This window comes from Hyla sarda, chromosome 1 (genome assembly GCF_029499605.1).
Source record: "Hyla sarda isolate aHylSar1 chromosome 1, aHylSar1.hap1, whole genome shotgun sequence".
Classification (NCBI taxonomy): Eukaryota; Metazoa; Chordata; class Amphibia; order Anura; family Hylidae; genus Hyla; species Hyla sarda.
In genome coordinates this window covers 206756197-206778519 of record NC_079189.1, presented here as the reverse complement: position 1 = coordinate 206778519, position 22323 = coordinate 206756197, and the positions used below count along the sequence as shown (strand labels likewise).

The 22323-nt window shown below is 40.6% G+C and overlaps 1 protein-coding gene across 3 annotated transcripts in view; it reads left to right on the top strand.

Moving 5' to 3' along the window:
* Nucleotides 1-22323, top strand: part of CCSER1 (coiled-coil serine rich protein 1) — a 966927-nt gene that overhangs the window by 156189 nt on the left and 788415 nt on the right. For all 3 annotated transcript variants that reach the window (XM_056567568.1, XM_056567559.1, XM_056567578.1), the window contains exon 2: nucleotides 8292-9591. In XM_056567568.1, the coding sequence (XP_056423543.1) occupies nucleotides 8310-9591 (1282 nt within the window). In that variant the 5' untranslated portion in view covers nucleotides 8292-8309. The remainder of the gene's footprint in view (nucleotides 1-8291; nucleotides 9592-22323) is intronic.

Sequence of the window (22323 nt, the reverse complement as noted above, 5' to 3'; positions counted from 1 at the left end):
GGCAGTGGGTCACCCTACAGTAGGTGTAAGCAGCAGGGTCCCCCCACAGTAGGTGTCAGCAGCGAGGTCCCCCCCACAGTAGGTGTAAGCAGCAGGGTCCCCTCACAATAGGTGTCGGTAGCAAAGTTTCCCCCCCCCCCAATCCCAGGTTGGAAAAAAAAATGATACTCACCTGATGTCCCACGTCTCCCTACCTCCACAGTGCAGGCGCCAAGGAGTGACGTCATCAGCACCTGTACTGCGCAGTGGAGGCAGAGGTCACATCTCCTTTGTGTAGGCACAGACGCAGCTCACACGGAGGGGACACCTTCTCCTGTATGTGCGTGTACCGCACATACAGGAGAAGGCAGCACTGTCTGCTGGGGATCCGGGACAATTATCCTGGATCGTCAGGAACACTGGCAGCGGGGGGGCCTGTTCCCGTCCGGGCCCTCGGACAACGTCTGATCGGACCAGCCAGTCAGTCTGCCCCTGGCCCCGCTGCTGTGTATTGCTATGTCTGTGCTATTAAACGGGTACTCCACAGTTGATTTTCTTTTAAATCAACTGATGCCAGAAAGTTAAACAGATTTGTAAATAACTTCTATTAAAAAATCCCAGTACTTATCAGCTGCTGTATAATACACAGTATAATTCTGTATAATACACTGTATAATTCTGTATAATACACTGTATAATTCTTTTTTTTTATTTCCTTTCTGTCTGACCACAGTGCTCTCTGCTGACACCTCTATCCATGTCAGGAACTGTCCAGAGTAAGAGGGGATTTGCTCCTACTCTGGACAGTTCCTAAAATGGACAGAGGTGTCAGCAGAGAGCAGTGTGGTCAGGCAGAAAGGAAATTCAAAAAGCTGTATTATTCAGCAGCTGATAAGTACTATTGGGATTTTTTTAACAGAAGTAATTTAGAAATCTGGGGTAAAGGGGTTATCCACCATAAGGTGATTTTAGTACATACCTGGTACGTATGACAGTAATGGACATGCTTAGGAAAGATCTGCGCTTGTCTTGGCTATGGCTATGGCTATGTTGTGAGATTACCATAACATTGTGGCTTTTTATGAACTGATATTTCCTGTTAGATTTTTATTTTGTTTACTACAAATCCCGCAATTCCATTTTCCTCCCTCCCACACATCAGCCACCCCACCCATTGAAACTTATATGAACTGCATCCATCAAAAGACCTGTCAGATCAAGGTGCTTACAACTGTTGCATTAGATGCAGATTGATCTCTCTCCGACCAAGCGATCCCTCCACCCATTGAAGCAGACAGGCTTCCTGTCATCAGCTGACTAGTGAGTCAGGTCTTGGCCACATTGCAACCTGGGAAAAATCTGAGATAACAGTCTTTTGTATGCTGGTAAAAATAAATATTGGGGTGAAAATCAAAGAAGAATTGTGAGAAAACTGTCACACACAGGTACAGACACTATGTTGTAAACTACATTAACTTTACACCCCTGAAGCATAGTCAAATAAAAAAAATCCTGGAATACCCCTTTAACTTTCTGGCACCAGTTGATTTAAAAGAAAATGTTTTCCAGTGGAGTACCCCTTTAACCATATGTTCAAAAATGCCTAGTTTAATGGATGGGTTATAAGAAAGTGATTTGCTTGTATCTGCCCACTGGTAATTTAAAGATTAACAGTGGGCAGATTAAAGCGTTCCTGTCAGATCCTACAAAAAAAAAAAAAAAACTGTTATATGTTACTCAGTATCTCATCCTGATCATGTACATGTAATATTTATGTCTCGATCACCTATATTTCACAAAAAAATTGCATATTACAACTGCCCACTGTCTTTTCAATTGTCTCAAAGGAAGGGGGAGTGTCCTTCTCTTGCCTGCATTGTGATGACTCCTCCTCCTCCCTCACTCTGCTGACTCACTGCTCTGGGGGGAGAGAGACTAGCAGCCCTGCTCTGTAACCCTTTCCTCTCTGATTTCATGCTGTACACACACACACACACACACACACACAATGATTATTGAGATTATTACTCTACCACCAAAGACAATATGGTGAGTGTATTACTTAGATCTTCCTATGTCATTCACATGTGTCATCCTTAGGCAGTCCTGTAATGCTGGGACTTGTAGTTTTGAAATAGTTAGAGGTCCAGTATTTGGATAACTCTATTTTACAGCAGTGTGTCCTTCAACTGTTTGCCTACAGCTTTTGCAAAACTACAACTCCCAGCATGCCCAGACATCCTTTGACTGTCCAGGCATGCTTGTAGTTGTAGTTTTGCAACAGCTGGAGTCACATGTTTGGTAAAACTCTGTGTTAGAGCAGTGTTGCTGCAAGCTGTGTTCCTCCTGCAGCCTTGTCAATCAGCCATCTCGTTTCCATGACCCTTGGACACTCTCATGCTGCTGTGGGACTCCTCAGTGTCCCAGGAGGCATGGGGACCCCTAGTGGTGGGATTTTTGGAAACAGTTTTGTTGAATTTTTTTTTTTTTTTTTAAAGAAGTATATTAGAAACAACTATTGATTTGCCAAGATGTACAACATATAAAAAGTTTTTAGGTCTGACAGTGCTCATTTAAATAGACAATGCACAAAAGTGACACAAAACCCTCTATGCACTGCTTTTTTACAAAAACTTACATACCACCCACCCCCCATTCAAAAAACAAAAAAAAAAAAAAAACGATCACAAAATAGGTATACCCATATTTTGTTTAGTTTGTTTTTTATTCCTATGCAAAAAAGTGACGCACTGTTGCTACTTCCCAAAAAAAAAAGGCATGTCTTCAGGATTGTTTGTAAAAGGCCATTACTCTTCTGATACTTTTGTGTGTGTATTAATAACAGCAGGCATCTACCAGAGGGAATCAAAATGGAATCCTTTTTGGAGCTTTTTTAGTGTTATAGAGCATGCTAAATCCTCTAGTGCAGTGTGTTTCTAAATAAGCTGTTAGTCACCATGGGTTACTGCATGTCACCATAATTTTGACATTAACTTAGCCTTAAAGGGGTACTACGCCCCTAGACATCTTATCCCATATCTAAGGGATAGGAGATAAGATGTCTGATTGCGGGGGTCCCGAACACTGCTGCCCCCGGCGTTCGTTTAGAGTGTCGGGTGCAGTGCCGGAGGCTCGTGACATCACGGTCATGCCCCCTGAATGCAAGTTTATGGGAGGGGGCGTAAAAGCCGTTGCATTGAGGGGGCATGGCTGTGACATCACGGCCTCTGCCCCGCACCACCAGTCATCTGGCACAGTGTGAAGTTCGGGGGGACTGCAGCCTAGATCATGGGGGTCCCCAGCGGCGGGACCCCTGCGATCAGACATCTTATTACCTATCCTTTAGATAGGGGATAAGATGTCTAGGGGCGGTGGAGTACCCCTTTAAAACCACTTTAATACTTGAATACATTCCTAGGTGTCCCTAGCATAATTATACAGGGCTTTTAGGGTTATTGCTGAGGGTTCTGTTGTTGAGCCTGCGAACTGAACTTATCTCTAGTGATAAAAGTAATGCAAAGTAATGTACTCTTTTGGGATTTACTTATTTAGCACTATGGAAACATTTTCAAGTATACATTTGGAAAATGATGAAAAAAGTGGTTGTTTTCCATTTATTCCATTACCAGAGCTTATTTGTCTTGTTTGATGCAAAATTTCAAAGTATTTTTTTGGCAAATTATACTGTCTTCAAAGACATGATGTCTGTATAAGAGATAACAGATACGGGTAGTGTTAATGTGGCTACATGCTAAGAAGATTGTATACTTTGCCTCACATACGGAATTGCTGTTATTTTATTATTTCAATGTATTTACTTGAAACATATCCTTGGAAGACAAATGGCTTTTTAGAAGTTATTTTTTCTTTTTGATCAGTTTAACAGCAAAACAATATCACATATAAACTCTCTTTAAAGAGTATCTGTCATGATCTTGTTAAATGTTATAATCCTCCCAGTTCCTTGCCCCATCATGATAAACCACCCCCTGCCTTTATTTTTATTATTTTTTTAGTTTTCTACCTTGATATTGCTCTGTATTTTCTGCTCATTCTCAGTCAGATTCACAGACTGGGAAGATGCGTTACCCAGCAGACGTGACATCATCTGAAGCCATACAGGGGAGAACTTCCTCCCTCACTCTGCTATGCACAGCCCAGAGCAGTTCAGTGTGGAATGAGCTATGATTGGCTAAGTTTGCACACACACCCCTCAGCACTCCAGACTGCATTTCCTGAATTTGAACTTCTGCCAGGCCAGCAGGATTCCAAAGTCTGTGAAAAAGATGAGGAAAAATGTGCTCTGGACAAGTAGGGAGACACCTAGTGGCAGCTTTTTTAAACACAAATAAAACATAGAAAACCTAATTTTTTGAAACAAAGTACATTAGAAAGATTTTGCAATAGCAAAAATTAGTTTTAATGAGAGTGCCCATTTAAATTACCTCTGTGGAAATCCCGCCGTGTGCAGAATCCCTGAAAAATAAATGGGACTCCGTTGCAACAGAAATTCTAAGTTGAATATTTTTTGACGGATTCCGCTCAGCAATGTGAAACAGGCCTCAGCAATATTTTAGTTAATACTCTCATTGCTTTGGTAAGGAGAATTCTGGTGCATTATAACTCTGCAAAGTGCCATTCCTGTTATTCTTCCTGAATGCTTGTAAATAAACATACACTTTACACTATCAGCACCAATAGGACATAATAATGCTAATATGTTCTAAGAGAAGATACTTCAGAATCTTTTTTGTTATGAAGAATAAAAGTATTTATTAACATAAGCATGCCAAGAGATGAGATCCTCTTTAAAGGGGTATTCCAGGCCAAAACTTTTTTTATATATCAACTTGCTTCGGAAAGTTAAACAGATTTGTAAATTACTTCTATTAAAAAATCTTAATCCTTCCAATAGTTATTAGCTTCTGAAGTTGAGTTGCTGTTTTCTGTCTAACTGCTTTCTGATGACTCACGTCCCAGGAGCTGTGCAGCTCCTATGGGGATATTTTCCCATCATGTACAGCTCCCGGGACATGACATCATCATTGAGCAGTTAGACAGAAAAACTTCAGAAGCTAATAACTATTGGAAGGATTAAGATTTTTTAATAGAAGTAATTTACAAATCTGTTTAACTTTCCGGAGCCAGTTGATATATATATATATATATATATATATATATATATATATATATATATAAAAAAAGGTTTTGCCTGGAATACCCCTTTAACCCCTTTGAATCTACATGTATGGAGGAAAAAAAGTTTTGGGGCCTCTTGCACTATTTGATTTCTGTGTAAATTCCAGTAAAAAAAAGGAAGGAAATGCATTTTACTTTATTTATTAACGTCTTCCCCTGCTTTTTACCATGTTCACCATTTTAAGCAGGGGTGTGGGTTTCCATTTTTTTTTTTTTACAATTTGAGTGAAAGTGTTTACCCTGTATTTGGCATTTTTTCAGGCTATATATTTTTTTCAAAGAAGTAAAAAAAAAAAATTAATATATATATATATATATATATATATATATATATATATATATATATATATATATATGTATATATTTTACCAAACATGTATAAATGTATTTATGGATATGAGGGAAAAGTTAAAAAAAATTACTATGGGAAGGGAAAGAGTGGGAAATAAGCCATCAATGTCTATGACAGTGTGGACAAAGGGAAATGAATTCCTTTGTCCTATCAGCCCTATCAATGGAATCACATGGTCTCCCATGGCTAGTCACAATGTCTTAAATCCACAGTTCCATATGCAAAAATTGTAGAAAATTTTAACATATCAAAAATACACAAAAAAAGATTTATGTGTGGCTTTGAATTCTTTTTCTGCATGGTTACGAAGTGAGTGAAGAGCCCTCACAAGAAACGCATAACATGGACCCAGGTGTGAATAGGTGGCTTACTTTCTTTTGGTGTTATTAGTCACAATGCCTGTTAGGGCACCATAAAATAAAAAACTAAATTAATAAATAACTGTTTTCTGTTACTTTTCTTTCACAAAAACAGGAATAAAAAAAAGATCATTAAGTTGTACGTAACATAAAGCAGAGACTAAAGCCATTTAAAAAAAATAAATAAATAACTCACACAGCTATGTGTATGATCCCTAAAAAGGCTATGGGTCTTTGAATACAGGACACAAAAAGATCATTTTGTAAAAAATGTTTTTTGGGGTGTACAAATGTACAAAGACATAATAAATATATCTTTCGTAATTTGCCAATTAAAATACCTAAGAAATCAATCACAGTTCTCCAACAATTACTGCAAAAATGTATTTGGAAAAATAAGAAACCAAGAATCTCCGCTAAAATATTATATCGCCCAATTAAAGAGGGAGGTTTGGGTTGCCCAAACCTTTTAAAATATTACTATGCGTCCTTACTAACTCAAGTTCAGAGACTATGGCACAATGAAACTGAGATGCATTGGGTAGCTTTGGAAGCACAGATGTTGGGGGGCATACCCCCCAGTCTAATTTTGTGGGAAACAGCTTTAACAAACAAGAAATTGGGACCTAATATTGCTACCATTACTGCAAGTATGGAAGCTTGGAAATATGTGTTACACCACCAAATTTTAAACCCCGGTATATTGGAGGAGGTCCCAATGGCAGCAATCCAACACTTCATACCATCAACAGATTTTTCTGGTTGGTTAGACAAAGGTATTTTTAAACTAGGAGACATTGTGGAGAGTGGAGGGTTGCTGCCATTCGAACAAATCTCCCAAAAATTTGAAATACCACCAAAAGATTTTTTTAAATACCTCCAGTTAAGGCATTGTGTCTCCTCCTTTAATTGGGGAGTCGGGGTGAAGTCAATATATAAAGAATATTTTTTTAATACTAAAGGAGGTAGGGGTGGGATATCTAGAGCTTATAAGGCTCTGCAACAAATGGACCTCCAAATAAAGATGAGTTTTCAGGTTAAATGGGAAGTCGATCTGGGTCACCCTATTTCTTATGAAACCTGGATGGGTATTTTCCTTACCCCAACAAAGTTCTCACACTGTGTTTCCCATTTGGAATCACCATGCAAATTGTTATATAGATGGTACCGGACCCCAGTTAAGTTATCTAGGTTTAGTTCAAGTAATTCCCCAACCTGTTGGCGGTGTAACTTGGGGATTGGCACACTAAAACATATATGGTTGGACTGTCCGTGTATAAAAAGGTTATGAGCGGAAATATACAAATTACAGAAACAATTGTGTGGAGAGGATACAAACGTCATTTGGGGGCCAGGTCTAGCGCTCCTGTCAATGGGTTTGGATCAATTACCATTAAAACAGTCAGTAATACTTTTCCATACTCTAGCTACAACAAAAGATGCAATCGCAAGTTATTGGAGAAGCCAAGACCTCCCAGATACATCCCTTATAATCAGATCACTTAAACGAATATGTATTATGGAGAAATTAAGATTAGATATGTTTGCAAAGAATAAATCGAAGGATAAGTGGCGGGAGATTTGGGAATATTTTGGAAACCAGGTGAATAACTTGGGGTAACTCCCAAATATCAAAGATTAAATGGAACTCTGGGCATGAGTGGAAGAAAGAGGCAGTGTGAAGATTAGGAAGGGAGGTGTGTGAATAAAAGGGAAGAGATGGAATTGTTTTATTTATTTTTATTTATTTATTTTTATTTTTTTTTAGGATGTCTAAGTAAGCATATGTGTGATATGTATGAGCAATAATTGTATTTGGAAAATAACAATAAAAATATATTAAAATCAAAGACATAATAAATAAAACATAAATTTGGTATTGTCAAAATAAGTTAACATGATTACCGGTGCCATGGGTTTTAATTGCAGCAGGGGGACTTTGTGCAGGCCCCCAGGCCTGCCATGGGTTTCTAAGTACCCAGCTGTGCTGTGCAGCATGGCTGGGTACATTTCCTACCATAAGCATTACGCTGACAGGCAAAATAAACTCCACTACAGTAGTAGTGTAATGTGATATACAAGCCATTTGTCCCCTTATGTGACTAGTAAAAAATGAAAAAAAAACAATTAAATATAAATATATATTTCCTTTACAATCCCTTTTTGTAAAAAATAAAATAAAATGGCATTTATTATTATTATTATTGTTATTATTATTGACTTTTATAGATGTAGTTGAGCAGAGTTTGTTGTTTAGTGAGATAATGCTACTTGTTGTTTGTGGTTTTCCTTAGAACTGCTTCCTACAGACCTCAAAAGTTCACAAACTGATGCTTTGCTATAACTGTACATTAATGACTCTGTAGTTAAACTTTTCTATATTTTGTTTTGTGTTTTTACAGGCACAATCCATAGTTCTGATGGGGGACGTAGGAACAAAGCGCTCAGCACTTGTCTCCAGGCTTCCAATATTTAGACGCACTTTAAGCCGCAAACAAGACTCCTTGCCTTCCTCTCCTTCCTCCAACAATACCAGTGGACTGCACAGTTCTTCCCCTTCTAGCACCAATTCCAGCTCAGGTAGCACTGGGAAACGCCGAAGTATATTTCGCACTCCATCTTTAAGTTTTCAACATAAAAGGGTGAATGATCAAAAATATGAATGTAGCCAAGGTACCAATAATCCGGAGGAAGCCCAAAACACCCTGAAGAATCCTGATTTGGAAGAGCAGGTTAAGGTCAAATTAAAGGGCTCTACAAGTATTCCTGGCTCGTGTAGGAAGAAAATCACCAGATCTTTGACTGAAAACTTTGAAGGGAAGAAAGAACATTCAAGTCATAAAAATGTGTTCACAAACTGCTTGGGTAAAAGTGAAGGAGATGACTCAGGATTTATAGAGAATCAGACCAGACGTTCTGTTAAACATTCCACAAGAAAACTCCTTCCTAGGTCTTTTTCATCCCATTATAGATTCTCTAAACATGGATCTCAGTGCCCAGCACCTTCTCCATCACAAACATCAGGGTGTAAAGAAGAAGATCATACTAAAATTGAAACAAATTCTTTACCTGCCAAGACGGTACAGCATAGCAGCACTGAAGTAACAGATTACATAGAACACTCATTGCAGTCACCTCTTATATCAACCGATCACACAACGGCTCCACAGACACCATCAGACTTCACCTTTATGGATGATTCGGCCTCTGAAGCTGACTCTTTGCCAAACAGTACAACTCAGCATTCCAGCAAACAGCTTTTTTGCCATCCGGTTTCTACCTCACAAAATTTAGCCAGCCCAGTAGCTGTCACTACACACGAAAAAAGTGATCAGTATGTACCGGAAGACAACTCCCAATGTGATGGTCTGTCCCTTACAAAACCTAAAGTAGAGGCAGCTGTTGAAAGATCTGAGTCTATCTCTTCTCTTGTAAATTCTAAACCATTGTTACCTATTTGTGAACTTTCTTCAAGCAATGTTTTTAATGTCAACAATGGGGAGCAACATATAGACAAGCCAGTGTTTCAAAATGGGGATCACACATATTCCACACAAACTTTTCCAAAGAGATCTGAGCCAGCAGTGTATCACCAACGTCGAGCAACTTCTACTATGCCAAATCATCATTCATTGCAAGAATCTAATGGAATTGCTTCTTTCGAGACACAGTCTACCATGATCCATCATGGTCATTCTAGAGGTATGCACTTTTGTTTAGCTGTCAAAACTACTTGTAGTATCCAGGGAACTGCTAATGCAAGTGTCCAGAAGGGGGATACTTCCTTAAAGGGGTACTCCGGTGAAAACCTTTTGTCTTTTAAATCAACTGGTGCCAGAAAGTTAAACAGATTTGTGAATTACTTCTATTAAAAAAAATCTTAATCCTTCCTGTACTTATTAGCTGCTGAATACTACTTATTCTTAAGAGGAAGGGCAGAGAAAGCACATAGCTCTGGGCACATACTACAAATGATGTGCCTAATGGGCAATTGCAATAGGGGTGCCCGGGATACTACAAGCTAGTTTGTTCAATGTATTAATCTTTTTACATATGTTAGTCTAATTTGCATTTTTGTGTGATTTTTTTGATTTGTGAATTATTTTCACAGTTTTTTTTTAACAATATAAGTGATTCGCGAAAACTTGCCTTTGTAGGTCACTTTACATGCAGTGGTCATTAATTTAATATTTGCAACTTTTACAAAATACACAAAATTACAACACAACATAACTCAATGTAACAAACTTGAAACATGCTTTACAGAGTGAGAAATTGTTTTGTGAAGTCATTTTGATGGATTTGTGCATTATTTATCACACATATGATACATTATGGCTTATAAAACCATGGCTTTGTACAAGTTGAAGCACAGGCATGGACAAAGTCCAGAAAGTAAGGATGAGGTAGCACTCCTCTGTGCTCTCTCATGTCTGAAAGCACTCCTATGTGCCTTCTCTTGTCTGATAGAACTCCTCTGTGCTCTCTGCTGTCTGGTAGTACTTCTCTGTGCTCTCTTCTGTCTGATAGTACTCCTCTGTGCTCTCTCCTGACTGATAGCACTCCTCTGTGCTCTCTCCTGTCTGATAACACTCCTCTGTGCTCTCTCCTGTCTGATAGTACTCCTCTGTGCTCTCTCATGTCTGATAGCACTTCTCTGTGCTCTTTCTTGTCTGATAGCATTCCTCTGTGTTCTCTCCTGTCTGATAGCACTCCTCTGTGCTCTCTCCTGTCTGCTAGGACACCTCTGTGCTCTCTCCTGTCTGATAACACTCCTCTTTGCTCTCTTCTATCTGATAGGACTCTTCTGTTCTCTCTCCTGTCTGATAGTACTCCCCTGTGCCCTCTCCTGTCTGATAGTACTCCCCTGTGCTCTCTTCTGTCTGACAGTACTCCTCCGTGCTCTCTCCTGTCTGATAGTACTCCTCTGTGCTTTCTCCTGTCTAATAGTAATTCTCTGTGCTCTCTCCTGTCTGATATAACTCCTCTGTGGTCTCTCCTGTCTGATAACACTCCTCTGTGCTCTCTTCTATCTGATACGACTCTTCTGTGCTCTATCCTGTCTGATAGTACTCCCCTGTGCTCACTCCTGTCTGATAGTACTCCCCTGGGCTCTCTCCTGTCTGACAGTACTCCTCCATGATTTCTCCTGTCTGATAGTACTCCTCTGTGCTTTCTCCTGTCTAATAATATTTCTCTGTGCTCTCTCCTGCCTGATAGCACTCATCTGTGCTCTCTCCTGTCTAATAGTAATTCTCTGTGCTCTCTTCTGTCTGATAGAACTCATCTGTGCTCTCTCCTGTCTGATAGTAATCCTCTGTGCTCTCTCTTGTCTGATAGGACTCCTCTGTGCTCTCTCCTGTCTGATAGTACTCCTCTGTGCTCTCTCCTGTCTGATTGGACTCCTCTGTGTTCTCTCCTGTCTGATAGTACTCCTCTGTGCTCTCTCCTGTCTGATAGTACTCATCTGTGCTTTTTCTTCTTTCCTGGACCTTTTTTGAACTGTATGAGGTTCTGGCATCTACCGCATTTATAAGTACCTTCTAAATTACTACTTTGTGACCATGCTTCATCAATATTTTCTCTGGACTGAAAAGCACAACTGATATTTTAAGACATATTTCCGACATACTTAAATAAATCCCCAACCATTTTCAGTCTGCTAGATTTACTAAAAGACGCATACCTCTTTGTAAATCCAGCAGCTCCGTGGCTGCTGTTCTGCCCAACTCAGAAATATCCTCCATTATTGAATTATTGTAGAATTCTGCAATTTTTAGTATTTCAAGTTGCATATATGGAGGTGGTGTATATTTCCACAACTATAGATTTCACAAGTTGGATGTAAGTGCCACAGATACACCCCTCCCTGTGAGCCCCCTTTATGCCACTTATATAGTTCATAAGATTGAATAAAAAACAAACCCATTAAAGGGGTACTCCGGTGAAAACCTTTTGTCATTTAAATCAACTGGTGCCAGAAAGTTAAACAGATTTGTAAATGACTTCTATTAAAAAATCTTAATCTTTCCTGTACTTATTAGCTGCTGAATACTACAGAGGAAATTATTTTCTTTTTGGAATGCTCTCTGATGACATCACAAGCACAGTTCTCTCTGCTGACGTTATTATAATAATAATAAAAACACTTTATTTATTGTTGTCCTTAGGGGGATTTGAACCCAAGGCCCCAGCACTGCAAGGCAGCAGTGCTAACCACTGAGCCACCATGCTGCCCTTAGCATACATCTGCTATGCATGGTTGCTAAAATGGGGGAGATGTCAGCAGAGAGCACTGTGCTTGTGATGTCATCAGTGTTCCAAAAAGAAAGGAATTTCCTCTGTAGCATTCAGCAGCTAATAAGTACTGGAAGGATTAAGATTTTTTAATAGAAGTAATTTACAAATATGTTTAACTTTCTGGCACCAGTTGATTTAAAAGAAAAAAGGTTTTCACCGGAGTACCCCTTTAAGTTCAACCTATGGAGGTGGCATTTACCAAGCTGCACCAACAGTGCAAAGGAATCAGGGATTTTGTATGCAGTTAGAGTGACTTTTGAGCAAAATTTTCACTTTTCTGTAAAAATGTGTGCATTTTTAGCATTGGCGCACCTGGCGCAGATTAGTAAATTTTCCCCATAGGTTGATCTTGATGGACTCTTTTCTTTTTTTTAACCTTATGGACTATGTAACTATCATTAGTGTATCCATTTCTGGAAAATAAATTTATAAAACACTTTTGCAGTAAACATGTTCACTGCATCCCTCCATACATTCCTTGAGGGTTGTACTTTCTGTAAAAGGGTCACTTTTGGGTGTTTCTATTTTTATTTCCCTCAGAATCTCTGCAACTGTTAGTCACCCCCATGCAAATCACTAATTTAGGCCTCAAATGTGCATGGAGCTGCTGGGTCCTGTTGTATTCCCTGGCAACAGCTGAGGGCCACTAACGGGGTATTTCCAAATACAAAGTTTTGGAGACTTTTTCTCCTTGTTAAAATTAAAACTTTACAGCTTCACCAACATTCTTTACACTATGTTGGTTTAGTTTCTTTTTCACAAGAGGTAAACTGAGAAAAAGCCCCCCAAAATTAGTAACTTAACTTTTCCAGAGTATGGAAATACCCCATTTGTGGATGAAAAGTTCTGTGCAGGTGCAAGGCAGGAGTAAGGATTGGGAGTACGCATATATGTTTGAGGCCTAAATTTGTGATTTGCTTTTCAATAGCTGATAGTTGCAGAGGCCATTTTGGAAGCATTCAGACCCCTCAGGTGTCTGATAGATTTTTTGGAACAATAGGCAGTAAAAATTTAAAATTACTTTTTTACACTAACATGTTGGTGTAGCCCCAAATTTTCCATTTTCACAAGGGATAAAAGGAGAAAAAGCTGAAACACAATTTCTCTTTATACAGAAATACCCCAAATTTGATTTTAAAGTGCTGTGTGTCAGCAGGGCTCAAAAGGGAAGGAGTGCTATTGGGTTTTTGAAGAGTAGATTTAGCTGGACTGAATGTGTGGGACCATGTTGCGTTTGCAAATCATGGTGCTAGAACAGTGCAAACCCCCGACAAGTTACCTCATTTTGGAAACTACACCCCTCAATGAATATAACAAGGGTTGCAGTTAGAATCTAGACCCCAAAGTGGAAAAAAAAAGTCTTGCGATAACCTTCATGTTGTAAATGGGTGCTTTGTAAACACAACATGGCCCGGACCTCTATTCCAGCCAAATTCTCTCTCCAAATACCTTCCTTTCTGAGCAGGGCTTTACGTGACCCGGCACTTTACATTTACATGAGGAGTATTTCCGTACTTGAAAGAAATTGGGTTGCAAATTTTGTGGGGCTGTCCAATCAGTGCTGACAGCATTAGACTAGAATCTAGAAATATACCTCTGTGACATGGAGTTGACACCAGGTTGTTTATATTCTCATAAATATTGAAAAGAAACAATTCAGAAATCCCACAATGTCAAATTTAAAGAGGTACTCTGGGGCACAAAAACGTATCCCCTATCCTAAGGATAAGTGTCGGATCACGGGGGTCAGACTGCCGGCCCCCCATGATCTGCTGTACTCTCTGGCTCTCCTTTTAAATGAAGTGTGTTGACCACAGCACAAAGCGTTGGCTGACATGCCCCTCTATGCAGCTTTATGAGAGAACCAGAGGTTGCCGAGTGCAGCGTTCCAGCTCTCCCATAGAGCTGCATTGAGGGGCTTGTCAGCCAGGGCCTTGTACTGGAGATTGTGGGGGGTGGGGGTGGGGGAGGAGCAACGGTCGGACCCCTACAATTTGACACATATTCCCTATTCTTAGGATAGAAGATCAGTTTTTATAACCCAGAGTACTCCTTTAGGGAAAAAAGAATATCCCAGAATTGTTATTTTACAGGAAATAAAATGATTTACTAAAAACGTCAGGTCAGTTAAAGACATACTGTAGCTCCTCTTTAAGGTCCATGCAGCTTTATTTAAAATAAATAAAATATGTAAATCCCCTTTAGGATGTAATTGTGCCATTATGCATGGATAGGATGATCATACACGAGTTCCAATATGTCTTTATTAGCAGAATACAGCCATTTTAATTAGCACTTTAGCTTAAACACACTATTTCATTGCTATATTTTCATCTAGTAAGTTCAAATGGAATTAAATGTCAGAGGAAATGACTGTGCCGTCTTACAAGTAATAAATCCTTTATGTAAATAAGGAATACACCAAGCTAATAAAATATACATAGAACAGACGGTTCAAAGTTCTGCCCTTCCCAAACTATTATGTCTGAGCACCATCACAGTTCTATCGACTTAAGCAGAAGCATCGATTTTAATTAGAGTTTCACGTTCATATTACCCACTAATGATTTCTACCCTGTGGCACTTAAGTTGTCATAAAATACCGCCATCGCCTGTCATTAGAATACCAAACGTGTTTTTATCCCTAATTAGGTATAAGTCAGGTGAATTATTTGATATTTATTTTCACAGATAGTATGCCAAGATGGTTTATTGACCTGTCAAATGGTACCCAGTTGATGCCTACCTAGGTCATACATCAAAAGATTATTAAATAAGATCTAGCATGTTTGTAGAGTTCTATATTTTACACATTGGCCCACAGTTACTTAAAAATGTTCTGTGACAAAAACTGTCTGATATGACTATTACTACATTAACTATATCTTTTTGAAAACTTTTGTTAATAATTTTCTCTGAAAAGGGATGTGCCCTTGGTTAAAGGGATGTGACTTCAAGATGTCCCGAAAAAGGTTTTGATTGTTCAGGATCTGAATGTTTAATCAAAGGTTTTGATTGTTCAGGATCTGAATGTTTAGTCCCCAAATGATCAAGAGATCAAGCCAGGAGAAGTGCACTTTTTCCTACTTTTCCCCAGGTTTGTGCCATGTTACCGAGACAGTCACATAATATAAGTTTGTGGGATAGTCCCAGTCACATGGACACAGAGTGGGGAGAGAAGGTGGAAGCTGTGCACCTCTCTCCCTGCTCATTATAGTCATTGGTCCAGGTCTAAGTCAAACCACTAAGGCTGCTTTCACACTATAGAATTCATTCGTTTTAAAGATCTGTTTGATGTTCCGTTATGAAAACCCTGAAAATCGACCATTAAACGTCCGTTAGAAAATACCATTATAGTCTATGGGATTTTTACATTATGAGTTTTAATCCGTTATAGTCCGTTATTAATCACGGACGTTATTTTGTGACGGAAGATAGTAACGGGAGAAATAGTGCATGCATTATTTCTTCCGTTCATTCACCCGTCACAAAATAACGTTCGTTATTAATTACGGACTATAACAGATTAAAATGGATAATGTAAAAATCCCATAGACTATAATGGGATTTTCTAACGGATGTTTAATGGCCGATTTTCAGGGTTTTCATAACGGAACATCAAACGGATCTTTTATACAGAACATCAAACGGATGAATTTTATAGAGTGAAAGCAGCCTAAGCAATAAAAACATTTTAGATCTCAATGACACTGAGAGCATGTGTAGTTTGTCATGAAATCAATCTGGGAGTGGGCTTGTATGTAGATAGTACTGAAAGCCTGCTCCCAGTGATTACAGAAATAAGCTCCTGGTCTGGAGCAGATAGTGGAGCAAGAAAGAGCGAGAACACAGGTTAACATGCTGGGCAAATCTCAGCATTTCAGAAATTCTGCAGGCCCTGCATTAATTTAAACAATGTTCAGCTTTATGGTCACACTGTCTGTCTCCTCTATACACAGGTGTTAAAAGGGTACTCCGCTGTTAGACATCTTATCCGCCATCCAAAGGATAGAGGATAAGATGTCTGATCGCGGGGGGCCCGTCCTTGAGGATACCTGCAATCTCCATGCAGCAGCCCAGTACCTCAGCAGCCCGGAGCTAAGTTTTCTCCGAGGCTGATGATGGGTGGTGCAGGGGATGGGGCATCGTGACATCATGACCTGCCCCCTTGTGACATTTTGCCCCACCCCCTCAATACAAGTCTATGGGAGGGGGCGTGACAACCCTTCCATAGACTTGCATTGAGGGGGCAGATGTGACATCACAATGCCCCGTCCCCTGTACCGCCCATCATCAGCCTCGGAGAAAACTTAGCTCCAGGCTGCTGAGGTCCCAGGCTGCACCCCCCCCCCCCCACACACGATCAGACATCTTATCCCCTATCCATTGGATAGGGGATAAGATGTCTAACAGTGGAATACCTCTTTAAGGAGCCTCTTCCAGTTAAGTCCCTTCTGTTTTACTCAGCCCAATTTGCAAGTAAGCTCAATGTACAATATTTACACCCCTGACTGTATAATCAAGCCCATCACCAGTCACTCCCATTATTAAAATTAAGTTCCCGCCCATCTGACTGATTCCCTGAATTGTCAGACAAATTATTAACCCTCATATCTCAGGAATTGGAGGACATATCAAGAACCTGCTAAAAAATGTGATCAGGACTCCCTAAACTATTAAATGACAATAAAACCTACATTTTTGGGGTTGGCCAAAGGTCCTCTTTAGGCTCTTTAACCATATTCTTGACCCTGAAGTTTGTTACATCTTTCTGAAGGACTCCATTGGACATCACATTTGTACGCTTGATAATCTGAATGCCCCGAATTCTGGGCAAGCCAATTGGTTCTGCACTTGCTTGAGCTCTCTGGACACCTTTCAAGAGGGGTTAACCATCCCTGAAGAATATTTTAATATTGTATTAGACCCACTTAAGGACTCCTCAGCTGAAAGATCTGTGATCTCCTATAGAGATCATCACTACATCACTCCTACCACCATTTAGACTACATATATATATATATATATATATATATATATATATATATATATAAAACTCAACGTGTGTGTGTGTGTGTGTGTATGTATGTATGTATGTATGTATGTATGAATGTATGTGTGTATGTTCCAGCATGACGTCCAAACGGCTAAAGATATTAACATGAAACTTGGCACACATGTTACTTATATGTCAACAACAAACATAGGATAGGTGATTTAACCCTTACTCACCCCCATTTGCCAGGGGCGGGGTTTATGTTTAAAGTCCCACACAAGTCAATGGGAAATATATGTTACTGCATAACTTCCAAACAGCTGGAGATATTTTGATAATACTTGGTCACATGTTACTTATATATCCACTTAAAATATAGGATAGTTAATTTAACCCTTAACTACCCCCATTTGTGAGGGTCAGGGTTTTTGTTTAAAGTCTCATGCAAATCAATGGGAAATGTATGTTCCCACATGACTTCTGTACAGCTGGAGATATTTCAATAACTGGTACACATATTACGGGTTGGGATAGGAGGTCGACATAGGAGGTCGGGATAGGAGGACGTGATAGGAGGATGCGATAGGAGGACCGGGATAGGAGGACTGAGATAGGAGGATCGGGATAGGAGGTCGGGATAGGAGGTCGAGATAGGAGGCTGGGATAGGAGGACGATATAGGAGGTCGGGATAGGAGGTTGGGATAGGAGGTCGTGATAGGAGGTCGGGATAGGAAGATGGGATAGGAGGACGGTATAGGAGGTTGGGATAGGAGGACGGGATAGGAGGACGGGATAGGAGGTCGAGATAGGAGGACGGAATAGGAGGTTGAGATATGAGGACGGGATAGGAGGTCATGATAGGAGGACAGGATAGGAGGATGGGATAGGAGGACGGGATAGGAGGTCGGGATAGGAGGATGGAATAGGAGGACGGGATAGATGGACTGGATAGGAGGACGGTATAGGAGGACGGGATAGGAGGGCGGAAGGAAAGGAGGACGGGATAGGAGGACGGGATAGGAGGACGGGAAAGGAGGTCGAGATAGGAGGGTGGGAAAGGAGGTCGAGATAGGAGGACGGGAAAGGAGGACGGGAAAGGAGGTCGAGATATGAGGACGGGAAAGGAGGACCGGATAGGAGGTCGGGATAGGATGTTGGGATATGATGACGGGATAGGAGGTCAGAATATGAGAACAATATATGAGGACGGGATATGAAGTCAAAAGCTTCCTCCTTTGTTTATTTTCCTCCCCAACAAGGATTAGGAAGGAAAAACCGGGCAACGCCGGGTACTCAGCTAGTTTACTTCTAAAGAATACATGAAAAACTGCATCACTTCTTGTATTGGACCAATCCTACTATGAGGCCATGCCCTTGTTTTCTTCGCAATCACCTTACCTGTTTCCTGTAGATTATATTAGATGAAACTGTATTTAGTAACACTAACCACAAGGACCATATCACCTAAAACCTGAAAGATTTCTTTGAATTTAATAAAACACCTGGCCCCTCCCCTCAGACTATTTGTAATGTTTACAAAGTGTATATTTGGAGACAATTCCTTAGTCTTTTTAGCACTCATTTTAAATCTGAAATCTGAATTAAAAAAAAAAATCTTCTTCGCCAAATATTATTTCAATTTTTTCTATTATATCCCCTTAAGGACAAAGCTCATTTTGACCTTAAGGACTAGACCAATTATCGTTTTTGCACTTTCGTTTTTTCTTCCTCTCCTTCTAAAAATCATCACACTTTCAATTTTGCACCTACAGACCCATATAAGGGCTTGTTTTTGCGTCACCAATTGTACTTTTTTGACATCAATCATTTAATGCGAAAAAGGAGAAAGATGGGCACCGCTGAGTATTCTAAAAGACAAGGTGCAGGGCGGGCGCATTCGCTAGGCTTGACATGTTCTTAGTGAGCTCCGCACCACCCGTCGGGACTCAGCATCATTAAGTGCTGTCAGCACAGCTCCACAGCAGCAAAATCTTCTCTCCTATGCTTCTAAACCTGCCAGGATGGAGAAGACCAAGCCTGGCAGCTCTCAGCAGTCACTCTCACAGACTAAGACTATTCCATAAATCTTTCGGACGGGCCCCAGATACAACATGGCACCAACTCCTACAGAGCACAGCCCACCACCGCCTCCTGAAGAGGAGGACATACAGTTATGGCCGTAAATGTTGGCACCCCTGAAATGTTTCAAGAAAATTAAGTATTTCTCACAGAAAAGGATTGCAGTAACACATGTTTTGCTATACACATGTTTACTCCCTTTGTGTGTATTGGAACTAAACCAAAAAGGGAGGGAAAAAAGCAAATTGGACATAATATCACACCAAACTCCAAAAAAAGGCTGGACAAAATGATTGGCACCCTTTCAAAATTGTGGAAAAATACGATTGTTTCAAGCATGTGATGCTCCTTTAAACTGACCTGGGGCAAGTAACAGGTGTCAGCAATATAAAAATCACACCTGGAAGCAGATAAAAAGGAGATAAGTTCACTTAGTCTTTGAATTGTGTGTCTATGTGTGCCACACTAAGCATGGACAACAGAAAAAGGAGAAGAGAACTGTCTGAGGACTTGAGAACCAAAATTGTGGAAAAATATCAACAATCTTAAGGTTACATCTCTAGTCCATCTCCAGAGATCCATATTTGCCTTTGTCCACAGTGCGCAACATTATCAAGAAGTTTGCAACACATGGCGCTGTAGCTAATCTCCCGGGTCTTGGACGGAAGAGAAGAATTGATAAAAGGCTTCAATGCAGGATAGTCCGGATGGTGGATAAGCATCCCAAAACAAGTTCCAAAAATATTCAAACTGTCCTGCAAGCTCAGGGAGCATCAGTGTCAGTGCAAACTATCTGTTCATATTTAAATGAAATGAAACACTATGGCAGGAGACCCAGGAGGACCCCACTGCTGACAGAGAGACATTAAAAAGCAAGACTACATTTATCCAAAATGAACTTGATTAAGCCAAAATCCTTCAGGGAAAACATCTTGTGGACAGATGAGACCAAGATAGAGCTTTTTGGTAAAGCACATTATTCTACTGTTTACTGAAAACGGAATGCGGCCTACAAAGATAAGAACACAGTACCTACAGTGAAATATGGTGGAGGTTCAATGATGCTTTAGGGTTGTTTTGCTGCCTCTTGCACTGGGTGTCTTCAATGTGTGCAAGGCATCATGGAATCTGAGGATTACCAACGGATTTTGGGTCGCACTGTTAAGCCCAGTGTCAGAAAGCTGGGTTTGCGTCCGAGATCTTAGGTCTTCCAGTAGGACAATGACCCGAAACATATGTCAAAAAGCACCCAGAAATGGATGGTAACAAAGCACTGGAAAGTTCTGAAGTAGCCAGCAATGAGTCCAGATCTAAACCCCATTGAACACCTATGGAGAGATCTTAAAATTGCTGTTGGGAAAAGGCGCCTTCCAATAAGAGAGACCTGGAGCAGTTTGCAAAGGAAGAGTCGTCCAACATTCCGTCTGAGAGGTGTAAGAAACTTATTGATTGTCATAGGAAGCGACTGATTTCAGTAATTTTTTCCAAAGGGTGTGCAACCAAATATTAAGTTAAGGGTGCCAATAATTTTGTCCAGCCCATTTTTGGAGTTTGGTGTGATATTATGTCCAATTTGCATTTTTCCCTCCCTTGTTTCATTTAGTTCCAATACACACAAAGGGAATAAACATGTGCATAGCAAAACATGTGTTACTGCAATCCTTTTCTGTGAGAAATACTTAATTTTCTTGAAAAATTGTGCCAACAGGTGCCAACATTTACCGCTATGACTGTAGCAGACTCTGCGGCCCTGCTCTCTTTGCCGCCTGACCCGATGACTCCTGCTAAACTGTACCGCTCCATCAAGCCGATGTTTAAACCGGAGCTCGAAAAAGCAGTAGCTGATTTTACCAAGCAGGTGGGTGACCTGGGGCAGAGGGTCTCGGACCTTAAACTGAGACCAGACGAGCTAGCGGACGCCATTGAGGGGGACAGGTCCACACCTACTGACCATACTGACCGTATGGATCTTCTGGAACTTAAAATTGAGGATCTAGAGAATAGGTCCAGTAGGGCCAACATACGTATTGGGGGTTTGCCCGAGACAGTGACCAACTTACCAGTTGCAGCCCTGGACCTGTTCTCCCACCTATTGTCGCAAACTGAGAGATCCCTTCTACGCATGGACCGTATTCACTGGGCGCTTGGTCGCCCAAAAGGCCCTGATATACCCAGGGATGTTGTTCTCCGCATGCACTACCCGGAGTTTCGGTGTATCTATATGCTGACCTTGCTCCATCAACCCTGAAAAGACGGTGCAACATGAGACCTGTCATACTAGCGCTCCAAATAGCCCAAATATGCTATAGTTGGGGATTCCCCTTCAATTTGCAATTTCAGGTGCGCTCTCAGTCCTACATTATCCGCTTGTCCTCTGACGGCATGGAAATCCTGCATTGCGATAATATCCCCTATGATGAACATGCTTCTGTTCCTTCTCATTCACTGGCAAAGAGCTGAAGTCACAAACTGGGATGAAGATTTGCTCTTATAATCCTGCTGGTAGCTGTTTATCTCTTCTAATGGACATCCCCTGCATGAACAAGACTTTCCATTTTGTCTTCTTTGCATTGTTTTGAACCCTTTTTTACTACCGTCCCTTATGCTTTGGAGGAATTCTTCGCTACCCCTATTGCCGCAGATTTAACCACCTTGCTGCTGCTCCCTAATTTTTGACCGGATTTCTTCCCGGACTTTGTTCTGAAGCTTGTTCCTTGGCCTGAGTAACTCTCCGAGACTAGTACTGGTTACCGTCTGATATTGACCTTGGACTTTACTGTTTGTTTTCTACCGCCCTCTACATTGTTCATCGTACTCCATCCTTCGTTCCTCAGGAATCTCTCTTTCATTGTTTCCCTTGCCTATTTGTTTCTCCTCTTTACCTCCTTTTCCTGTCCTTCCTCCCCTCTACCTTTCCCTCATCTTTTTCCCTTTTTCCCTTTCTGTGTTCTCCTACCCCATTTATGGCTCTCTTCTATCTTTCTTTCTCCCCCTTCTCCCCTTCTCCTCTCCCAATGCCTGCCACAATGACTCTGATATCTTCCGGGACCCTTAGAGG